The 12,048-nt window shown below is 37.2% G+C and overlaps 1 protein-coding gene across 1 annotated transcript in view; it reads left to right on the top strand.

Annotated features, from left to right (window-relative positions):
- LOC107701864 (zinc finger protein 501-like) overlaps positions 1-4,898 on the top strand; it is a 13,191-nt gene extending 8,293 nt beyond the window's left edge. Inside the window, exons 2-3 of the mRNA XM_016504003.1 lie at positions 1,865-2,164; positions 3,103-4,898. Coding sequence (XP_016359489.1) covers positions 1,865-2,164; positions 3,103-4,100 — 1,298 coding nt within the window. The 3' untranslated portion in view covers positions 4,101-4,898. The remainder of the gene's footprint in view (positions 1-1,864; positions 2,165-3,102) is intronic.
- The last annotated feature ends 7,150 nt before the right edge of the window (positions 4,899-12,048 follow it).

Below are 12,048 nucleotides of genomic sequence, written 5' to 3'. Positions count from 1 at the left end.
CCCCCCCCCCCAAACCCTGTGTCCTGTTCCGTACCTATGGTACTCAAAAACAAATTCAGAATCAGAATTGACAGGTCTGTGTATGTTAGATAATAGTGTAGTTGAACAAACATATTTAATAGTTCTCCCTATAGAAACACGGGGTTTGTGTCTATAATATTTTAAAAATAATAATTTGAAGATTTTGTAAGTGTCTACTTTACAGATTGCGATGGTCGCGTTTTGCATTTTTCTGCTGGTGCGACTAAATTGCTGGTGCAACCACTGCATTGCTAACGAAACAAAAGCGTAACAAAACCGCGCTACTCGTTTGAGCTGCACAGCATGGACCATTTAGCAGCTCGGACCAATAATTGACCTATCCTCTCGAACACAGATAAGCCCCTCCTCTCGAACACAGATAAGCCAATGGCAGTTCAGTATTAGTTGCACGGAGACCGGAACTCTGACATCTGACTCTGACAGCGTCATGGCGAAACATTGGCTTGTTACTTGTAACACAGATTCCAGTTATATTGAGAGGATGGACATTTAAATTTATTTTATTCCATTTCCTAATCCTAAACAAAACAGATCAAAATGTCCCTAAGCATTCAGTCCCAATCCCAATCCCAATGAAGACGAAAATGTTCATTTTCTGGTTGTCATACTCTCATTAAGTTACAATTTTCATCTGCTCAAGCAGAACATTAATGCCATCTTGTGCTTCAGCAAGGTATCGCTGGCTAAAACTAGCTAACAGTAGCGTTAACTAGGGATATCCAGTGAGAAGCGTTTGAACTCGCCGTAGAATGAATACGGCTGCTGCGAGATCTAGTGAGAAACATTCAAATTCTGCACAGAATTCTGTTATGAACAGATCAAACAGTGCTGACAAAGCGGCAACCTTCTGGTCTCTCTCTTGAAACCAACACGAAAGTGATTTAAAGGTGCCATAGAATGCATTAATACAATTAAATTATTTAGATAAAACCAGATCAAAACATGGGGCATTTATACTTATAAGCGCCAGCGCGGGTCAAATTTACCCGCTATATAATGCCTATAATGCTCGTCATTTTCGTGTCACTTATGTTTTAACATAGTACATTGCTAGGCAACGCCTTTCACTCACTGAATTAGCGGTTATCAGTTTCATAAATAAAGACAAAATGAGTAAAAGGCGGCGCAGTTTGCATTCAGTGGATACTCTCCAAAATGGCGCTACGGTGACGCGGAGGAGACAAATTGTTGAATAAAGTTGTTATTTTTGTTTTCTTTGAGTTCAAAAAGTATTCTCGTCGCTTCATAAAATTCACATTGAACCACTGATGGCAGACTACTGTTTTGACGATGTCCTTCATACTTTTCTGGGCCTTGACAGTGTTATTTACTTAGCAGTCAATGGGACAGTCACAAGCCTCCCGGTTTTCATCCAAAATATCTTAAATTGTGTTCCGAAGACGAACAAAGCTTTTATGGGTTTGAAACGACATGGGGTTAAATGATTAATGACAAAATTTTCATTTTGGGGAGGAGTAACCCTTTAAAGTAAATTTTGCATGCTTCCCAACTCAAGCTCAGTGCTTTACTGTCAAATGTGTATTACCAAGAAATAAACATGTAATATTATTAGTAACTGCACTTATTAATGCAGAACAGTAGTAATTTTATGATTAAATTATCTTTATTTTTCATACCCCACACACCAGCCCCCCAGCGCTACCAAATCTGCTTCTGGTGCCACCATACGTAGAACTTAGTGGCGCTGCTCTCAAATGTTAGTCTGGAGCCCTGCACTGTTACATCAGAGTTCACTTTTATGTTCACATTTCTCAGCTTTTTACAAGTTACTGAAAATGAACCATTTTTACTTTTATTTCAGAGTTGATTGAAGAAAAAGAGGAGAATAAAGAATCAAGTGAAGTTGAGGAGACCAATCATGTCAAAACTGGAGAAAAACGTTTGAGTTGCTCTCAAAGCAAACAGGATTTAAAGAAAACAAGAGCCAATAAATCTTTCACCTGCACTCAGTGTGGAAAGAGTTTCACACAAAAATATGGTCTTGAGCGTCACATGAGAATTCATACTGGAGAGAAACCATTCACTTGTGATCAGTGTGGGAAGAGTTTCACACAATCAGCAACCCTTAAGGTACACATGAACATCCACACTAGAGAGAAGCAGCACACGTGTGATCAATGCAGTAAAATGTATTTATGGGCTTCAGTTCTGAAGAAACACTTGAAAGTTCATACAAAGAAGAAGCCACATTCATGTAATTTGTGTGGTAATCTTTTTTTGCGTCCACAAAATTTGAAAGAACATCAGAAAATACATACTGCTGTGGGAGAGTACATGTGCTTTGAGTGTGGAAAGACTTTTACTTCAGCGAGCAGTTTAAAACTGCATGAGAGGATTCACACTGGAGAAAAACCTTATAAGTGTTCACACTGTGACAAGAGATTCAGTCAGTCAATACATCGGAAAACACATGAGAGGATCCACACTGGAGAGAATCACAAGCCTCCCGGTTTTCATCCAAAATATCTTAAATTGTGTTCCGAAGACGAACAAAGCTTTTATGGGTTTGAAACGACATGGGGTTAAATGATTAATGACAAAATTTTCATTTTGGGGAGGAGTAACCCTTTAAAGTAAATTTTGCATGCTTCCCAACTCAAGCTCAGTGCTTTACTGTCAAATGTGTATTACCAAGAAATAAACATGTAATATTATTAGTAACTGCACTTATTAATGCAGAACAGTAGTAATTTTATGATTAAATTATCTTTATTTTTCATACCCCACACACCAGCCCCCCAGCGCTACCAAATCTGCTTCTGGTGCCACCATACGTAGAACTTAGTGGCGCTGCTCTCAAATGTTAGTCTGGAGCCCTGCACTGTTACATCAGAGTTCACTTTTATGTTCACATTTCTCAGCTTTTTACAAGTTACTGAAAATGAACCATTTTTACTTTTATTTCAGAGTTGATTGAAGAAAAAGAGGAGAATAAAGAATCAAGTGAAGTTGAGGAGACCAATCATGTCAAAACTGGAGAAAAACGTTTGAGTTGCTCTCAAAGCAAACAGGATTTAAAGAAAACAAGAGCCAATAAATCTTTCACCTGCACTCAGTGTGGAAAGAGTTTCACACAAAAATATGGTCTTGAGCGTCACATGAGAATTCATACTGGAGAGAAACCATTCACTTGTGATCAGTGTGGGAAGAGTTTCACACAATCAGCAACCCTTAAGGTACACATGAACATCCACACTAGAGAGAAGCAGCACACGTGTGATCAATGCAGTAAAATGTATTTATGGGCTTCAGTTCTGAAGAAACACTTGAAAGTTCATACAAAGAAGAAGCCACATTCATGTAATTTGTGTGGTAATCTTTTTTTGCGTCCACAAAATTTGAAAGAACATCAGAAAATACATACTGCTGTGGGAGAGTACATGTGCTTTGAGTGTGGAAAGACTTTTACTTCAGCGAGCAGTTTAAAACTGCATGAGAGGATTCACACTGGAGAAAAACCTTATAAGTGTTCACACTGTGACAAGAGATTCAGTCAGTCAATACATCGGAAAACACATGAGAGGATCCACACTGGAGAGAAACCTTATAAGTGTTCACACTGTAACAAGAGATTCAATCATTCAACACATCTGAAAACACATGAGATGATCCACACTGGAGAGAAACCTTATAAGTGTTCACACTGCAATAAGAGATTCAATAAGTCAGGAGACCTGAAAACACATGAGAGGCTCCACACTGGAGAGAAACCTTATAAATGTTCTCACTGTGACAAGAGATTCAATCAGTCACCAAATCTGAAAACACACGAGAGGATCCACACTGGAGAGAAACCTTATAAATGTTCACACTGTGACAAGAGATTCAATCAGTCAACACATCTGAAAACACATGAGAGGCTCCACACTGGAGAGAAACCTTATAAATGTTCACACTGTGACAAGAGATTCAATCAGTCAACACATCTGAAAACACATGAGAGGATTCACACTGGGGAGAAACCGTATCACTGCACTGCACGTGGGAAGAGTTTCATGCAATCATCTGCTTTACACAGTCATACAAAAAAACAATAACAGTAAGGCCCCATCCACACGGAGACACATTTAGCTTTATACATAAATATTTTGTATCGTAATGCCATTTTTCCAGACGGATCCAGTGTTTTAGGAGCCTGAAACCACTATTTTTTGAAACTGGGTCCCAGAGTGGATAAATCTGAAAATTACATCTTTGTGTTTTGTGTGTACGGCCAATCTGTATATTTTGTGAAACTGATGTCATCACCTGACGTCTCGACCCTAGTCAGACACCGCTACATCACGTAACAACAACAACAGCGGTGGACTGGACTACATGCTTGTGTTTGTGCTGCAGAAGCTACTGAGCCTATTAGCTTTACTAACTTTACTAGCTTTTTTGTTGTTGTGTTGGGTTTGTATACAGCGCACAAGGTTTATAAACATGATCCAAGTCGTCTTCTCCATTTTTAGTGTATCTCTGTGGCAGAATTACAGCGTCACATACTGGTCTGGCGTGTATACTACATCATTTTGAGTCGGTTTCAGTGGTTTCTTGTGTACGCAGATGTTTCTTGAGACAACGCCATGTTTACGAAAGAACAAGAAAAAAGGAAAAAAAAAAGATTGGACAGGGAAAGCTCTGGCTTTTTGTGGATGAGCCCTAAGTAGATCATCTTCAGATCCAGCACTTTCAGGTCTGATGCTGCCTCCTCACCAAATTTGAAACAATAATGCATCAAGTAATAAAATATCATCTGGATAATTCTGTTCTAACCAGTCATTACAAGTGACATGATAAATAAACATTATCTAAAGTTTTCACAGTGAATAAAGTTCATATTTTTTCTTCAAAACCAGCTGTTTGAACTGTGAGATTCAGATCAACTCAAAGATGGCGTTTCTCCCCAAAGAACAATGTCAAGGCAGGGTCCCGTCGCTAGTGGGGTGAAAGGTGGTGATGATTATAGGGGCCCCCCGGCGATCTCAACTGACTGGCTGATGCCAGCCTAAAAAGACGCTCAGGACAGTTGATGGGCCACTGCTGCGCATCATCATGAAAGCTTATCATTTGCACGTGTTTTTAAGCCTTGCCAATTTAAACATTCAAAAGAGTTTAAAGCATTCAAACACAAGATGTGGAAAAACTCAACTGAGTACTCGCACACTGTGTTCGGTGGGCACGCAGAGAGCCGTCTAATGGATAGCAACACCGAACCGAGCTCTCCTTCTCATCTTCCTGCATCTGAACGAACAAATACAAATCGCAGTTTAAACATGCAAACAGAAAAAGATGTGAAAGAGCCCAATTCAGCACCCGCGCGCGGTGTTCTGTGCGCACAGGGCGCACGCAGAGAGACGTGTTTCAAAGCGCTTGAACACTGAATTTGCCTCTTGTTGCTCTTGTACTGACAAATAAATACAAAATTATGTCAAAATACCCGTCTTGGAGAAAAACGCAGTTTAAACATGCAAACAGAAAAAGATGTGAAAGAGCCCAATTTAGCACCTGCGTGCGGTGTTCTGTGCGCACAGGGCGCATGCAGAGAGACGTGTCTCAATGCGCTTGAACAACAAAATTAGCCTCTTCTTGCTCTTGTACCGACAAATACATAAAAAATGATTTCAAAGTACCTGTCTTGGAGAGTATCCTCGAAAAAACTGTCAGTTATGTCTTAAGTGAAAGTAAACAGTGGAGAAAGAAATTGGATGTGTATAATTATAATGGATGCATTGTCTCTTAAAGTGACCAGGCCTAATTTACTAGCTGCTGTAATGTTAATTCAAGAAAATGAATTAAAGAAAATCACTCACTGCTCTTGACGGAATTACTTTGTAGTTTTAACAAGAATTGATCCACAGTCAAACCAAAAATTATTCAGACACCAGAAATAATTTTTTATATTTTTTTACTAGTGGGTGCAGGACACTATAGTTCATTTATATAAGCGAGGATAGCGAAATAAAGTAAACTGTGACATATTATACCCAACAATTCTTCATACAGTGGACTACCAGTAAAATTGATAAAACATTTGGGACCAAAAATTATTCTGACACTTTGACCTGAACATGTTTTCTTAAGTGTTTTTTTTTTTTTTAAATTGCTAATGCAAGCTTTTTACACCACAGACTGAACAAAATGAAGCATTGCTTGGTAATTGGTCAAAGTATTGATAGTTATGTAAATATTGTCATACTAACACTTGTCTGATTTTTTTGTTTGATTGTAATCCATTACGTACCTTTCTATCAAAGTTATTTGACATTATCAAGATTAATTTGTTCTGACAGATTAGTTCTTGTTATATTTTATTACCATTTTCTAAACTATAGCAAATAAACTGTGATAATGTGAGAAATGTTGAAGGTGTCTGAATAAATTTTGGTTTGACTGTATATTTAATTTTTACAGTGAAGACTATGCAGTGCTATTTTACATTTGATTATTCGGTTTCTGTACCTGGACACCTACAAACTTGAAAAAACACTTAAACATTGTGGGGCTTCGCAAACCCCAGCTACGGCCCTGGGTGACGGTATAATGCTTCTAGGTCTTTTACTTGCGCTTCTGCAAAGTTCACTTAATTTATCAGGATATAAGGATTTCAATTTTAATCTAGCTCCGTGTTTAATCTGACTCCAATTTCAAATGTTCAGTAAATTGTGACACTAGATTAAACTGACCTTTTTAGTAGCCTAATGTTGAGAGTTCTTTACTCACTTTCTGTACACAGTTTATTCCATGATTTTTTTTATTATTTTATTTTACAAGATAACTTGCGAAGTCTTGATTTACTACTAATGTGTAAAAAAAAACAAAAACTGTTTTGTCTGTGTAGCCTATAAGAATAGGCGTATGTCGTGCAATAATGGTTTTAATATATTCTATTCAGTAACATTGTTAACTGTTTTTATTTATAACATCTGCTGCTTTGCTTCTGTGAAAATGAATAGAGACATCATCCTTAAACTTTGTTTTTGCCATTTACATCAGTTGATACTGTAAACTATGGCAACAGTTTGGATGACAATTACTGTATTGAAACGCAGAAGGCTGCACTTGTATGCCATATATCCATTTTTTTTTTAAATACACATTACTGTATGTGGGACATTGATTGAAAGAGACTGGATAGGATTCACAATTACACTTTTACTAGTGGTCTGACAAAAAAAATAACACTTATACAGTTTTTCTCAATTGCTTTGGCTCAATTCTTATTGACTCTTCTCAACAAATATCAGATTTTTTATAAAACCTTCATTTCCATGGTTGACTGTCATGGTGAAAAAACCAGTGTGGCTCACACGATGACAAAAATACTTTATATTTTGGTGGCCTTGGCCAAATTACTGACAAGATAACTAGGTTTTGAAGCATGAATGAAATGTTTTGGGTGAGTAACTACATTTTGCAGACATGCAATAAAGTTCTGAAGTTCCAGCAAACAGTTGTGACATTTGCACTCACAGTTTAGAGAATGTTAAGATTGTTTCGAAAAATGTGCCAAAGCAATTGAGAAAAACTGTAATGTCATTGTGATATAAAAAAGAAATATGGGCACAAAGGCGAAAATACAAAATTAGAAAGTCCATTGTCAGAATTTGTAACTCTTTGTAAGAATTGTAAGAATTTGTATATGCTTTCCAATTGAAGGTTCATGAGATGCATCTTTGAGCTATTTCAGATAACTGGTTTATCATTGGTTGATCTACATTCTCTTCATTACCGAAAGTCAAGATTCCCTTCCACAATTCATAGCAAATTTACAAAAACTCTCATAGAAATGTGTAGAAAATTTGACCGTTTAGATCAACCATTTTGCATTTAATGACTTATACGATGAACTAATGACTAGATGTTTTGAGGGGTAAGACTATTGCACAGAGAACTATATCATACATTTTGAGCAACATGACTTTAGCAACGGATAATGTAGGAAACCGCAGACAAATGTATATAATCAATTGCATGAATCTACCAAAGCAATCACAACTTGTTCAAAAGAATGAGAAACTGCTTTTATGATGTGCACAGGTGACTAGATAATGTGGAGGTTAAACAAGTAGTTTTGAGAATTTAATTTCTGATCTGAGAAATGTGCCATCAAAGCGACTGAGAAAAACTGTAACTCTTGTTCTTTTGGTGCTGGGGAAATTAAAGTATCATGAAACCCTAAGACACATTTTTTTAAATGTTAACATATATGTACAGGTTGCACATCAGTGAAAACAATAATAGCACTCATTATGTCTATTATTAAGGGAAAAGTGGTTATTTTTTTATTATATATTTTTTTGGAGCCATTTTGTTCTTCTGGTTCAAAAAGCAGAGTTGAACCAACGTCATGAAAAGTGACTTTATGCGTTAAACACGACTGTAACAATGGCTGCATCCAAATTGGCATACTTCCCTACTATATAGTAGGCAAAAAACAGTAGGCGAGCGAATGAGTATGTTTGAATCCTCAGTATTCATAAAAGAGTAGGCGAAAATTGCACTAATTCTCGCGAGATTCGGACGTAGGTATACTTAATTTGCGTTCTAATATGCCTACTTACCCACTATATAGTAGGAAGAAAAAGAGTATGTGAAGAAAGAAGTATGTTTGAAACCTCAGTATTCATAAAACAGTAGGCGAGAAATCCCCGAATGTCCTACTGCTTTAGCCCAGATTCTGAAGTGTTCAGTGATACACTCTTTTCTATCCCAGAAGCCCATGGTAGAGGATACGTCATCATCGAACGTGATGGAGAACAGCGACGCAGGTGTTTATAAATGTGAGTATTATAAACCCAAAACACGGTTCCTTGTGTTAAAATCACATTTGTTGAGCTACTGTATAGAAAATGATTACATTATGAACATTTTATTACAATAATAATGTAATTCTTCTTACATTATGTACAGTTTTTACATTATGTGCAGTTATTACATTATGAGTTGCTACACACGTACATCTCGAAAGTGCATTTACATAAACCATACACATCTTAAAGACAATTACTAAATGTCTATTTAATATGAGACAGGAACCTGTTCTAAAAGAATTGCAGATGAGCACATCACAACATGAGCAGACATCTGAGTGAGTGATGTATGTGTGCTATTATGTAGAATTCACTGTTGTCAACACTGCTTTAGATGAATGTAAGTAATGTTAATAAACAAATCTCCATGGAGTAACTAAACATGTTATCTATTTCATTTGTCCATTATTATTGTTGACAAATTGAGGAACATTATGTGTTGGATAAAAAGTGAGTAAGCAACTACCTTAACATGTAATTGTAGTATTGAGCAGATAAATCACAGAGGAAACTTGAATCTTGTCTAGATGTTACAGGGACAGATGAGACACGTGAGTAAGCAACTACCTTAACATGTAATTGTAGTATTGAGCAGATAAATCACAGAGGAAACTTGAACCTTGTCTGGATGTTACAGGGACAGATGAGACACGCGTGTTAATCTGGTGCAGAGTGACTGATGAAGTGAAGCCCTCTTCACCAGAAAACGGAATGCTGCCATTCAAAGGCTTGAGTGAGTATACTACAGAAATGAATAAAACATCTTTTAAATCTTAAGTTGTAGTTTATTTTAATTGTTGTAATTTCAAACAGAGCTATTGCAGCGCTTTTCTGATTCTTGATTGCTGTACATTTGATACAGAGCTTTTGTGGTGGAGCAGGTGATGGTGGCATTTGTGGGGGAAAAAACAACAACAACACGGGAAAACCTGAATCAAAAATATAAAGTAAGATCATTTTGTTATTTCTAATACAGAAATCAAATGACATTGTGCTATTAAAATGTCTGCTTTTGTATTGTGTTTGTGCATCTTTGTGGGATCTGAAATGTCTGCAGACTGGTGTGAGCAGTGAGGATGGAGAAGTCCACAGCAGCATCCTGGAAATGGTCCAGTGCCATGGATGAGATCCTCCATCACTCCACCTGCCCTCATCTGCCTCATCAGGACCAGATGTTGCTGTGGTCTCTTCATCATCAGTGACCCCAGAGCAAGCGAGAACATCTAGAGAAAACCAAAAGACATTGAGGATATGATTTTAGTCAAGTTTGTTCTGCTGGTTTCTGTTCATACAACATCAGTCAATGGAGCCCGAGTTTCAGAAGCTTCAAAAGCATCATCAAATAATGTCATGAAGCTTCTGAAAGTCATTCTCCCATCAACTGATATTGTATGAACAGAAACCAGCAGAACAAACTTAACTAAAATCACTTTTTGTGTTCATAAAAACAAACAAACAAACAAACACATGATTGAACAGCATTGAGGCTGAAGCGTTAATGACTGAATTTGCATGTTTGGATGAACTAAACCTTTAAAGCCCCAATATGTAAGCATTTATATTGCATGTTTACATTTATATTACTTTGAAGAAATAAACTTTAAGAAATAAGCAGCTTTATTGAGCGTTTGTGCCCAAGACACAAAAAAGCATTTACAAAAATCATATGTACATTTATGCATTTGGCCTACACTTTTATCCGAAGTGACTCACAGTTCTCTTATTACATGGACCACCAATCCCCCTGCAGCAACCTGGAGTAAAGAGCCTTGCTGAAGGACACACCGGTGGTGACGCCTGCGGAGATTGTACCAGCAACTTTCTGCTTACCAGCTCACTACACCACAAAAGTAATGAAGCCATATCAATAATTAGCATGTAATTGTAAACCTATGAAATGAAACATTTGCTGACAACATGAGATGTAAAATGTTTTTTCTCTTTGTAAATGTTTTACAGATAGTCGTGCTCATGGAGAGCAGCACACAGATGTTTGGAGCAGACACAGCAGCAATCAGATTGTCCTGCACATGTTCTCCTGCTCTTGTTCAAGATTGAGTGTTCAGAGAGGATGAGGAAGACCATGGTGACGGCCCTGAACCACACAGAAAATGATAGCCTCGATGTCCCTTTCCCATCCATGATCAGATTCAGTCTGACTGCAGCAGTGATGGACGGCAGAGACAGGTGAAGGTGGACACAGTGGTTAGCTGCTTCATCAGAATAAAGCTGCAGAATTGACACAGCTGTGTTGAGATGCAGTAGGATGTGGGTTCACCGTCTGTAAATATGTTTGTTAGAACAATATGTTTGAATAAAGCTTTGTTTCATGTGTCATTGACTTGTATTTATTTATTTTCATGGTTACTTTTATTCATTAATTTATTAACTTATTCATGTTTCCTGTTGTTGTCAGTAAATAAAATATAATTGTTTAATTAACTTATGCATTAATTCATTACTTGACTAAAAATTGAGATGTAATCACCTTGGCTTCATTTAGTGTGTAGTCATGCATAGCTATGGCATTTGAAAAAAACTTTTTTTTTTTTACTAAAAATATAATTAATTATTGGTCAGCATTTATCATTATTATTGTTCATAAGTGTTGGGGTGGGCTTGCAATGCATTCTGAGGTAATCTTAATTTCTAAGTAGTAATACTTACATTTTTCGAGTGTAAAATCAACAGTCTTTTCCAAAGGCAAACTTGCTAGGTAGGGTTGTTGTGTAAAGTGTTACTGATGCTATGAGGTGTTTGTGCAAAGAAACACCGACAACAGAACAACAGACAGCAGAATGAAGTTAAGGATGTCTACTATGAATTATATGTATGCAATGAATATAACGTTAAACATTCAGTATTAACGCCTGTATAGCTGATGTGCACGAGCTGATAAACAAAGCATGGTGAGTGGATTGAGCGTGCGGCGTCGCAGATGCGCGAGTTTATCGAGTGAATATATCTTTCTCACAGACATCACTGGAAAGTTTGTAGTTCGGTCGGATATGTCAAAAACAAGTAAGTAAAACAATGCACAAGTTACTTAACGGTAGAGAGAGTTAGGAGATTTATCGAGGTTCCCTGCATTATTACAGCAAATCGCGTGATTACAGTACTGCTGCTTTGGTGAAGCAGCATCTCAGCATGTCTAACAGACATTTCTTGTTGGATGACAGACCTTCACCTT

The sequence above is a fragment of the Sinocyclocheilus anshuiensis genome, unplaced genomic scaffold, assembly GCF_001515605.1.
Source record: "Sinocyclocheilus anshuiensis isolate Anshui unplaced genomic scaffold, SAMN03320099.WGS_v1.1 scaffold430, whole genome shotgun sequence".
Taxonomy (NCBI): Eukaryota; Metazoa; Chordata; class Actinopteri; order Cypriniformes; family Cyprinidae; genus Sinocyclocheilus; species Sinocyclocheilus anshuiensis.
Note: the sequence above shows the minus strand (reverse complement) of the source record. Positions and strands in the feature narration are given on the sequence as shown.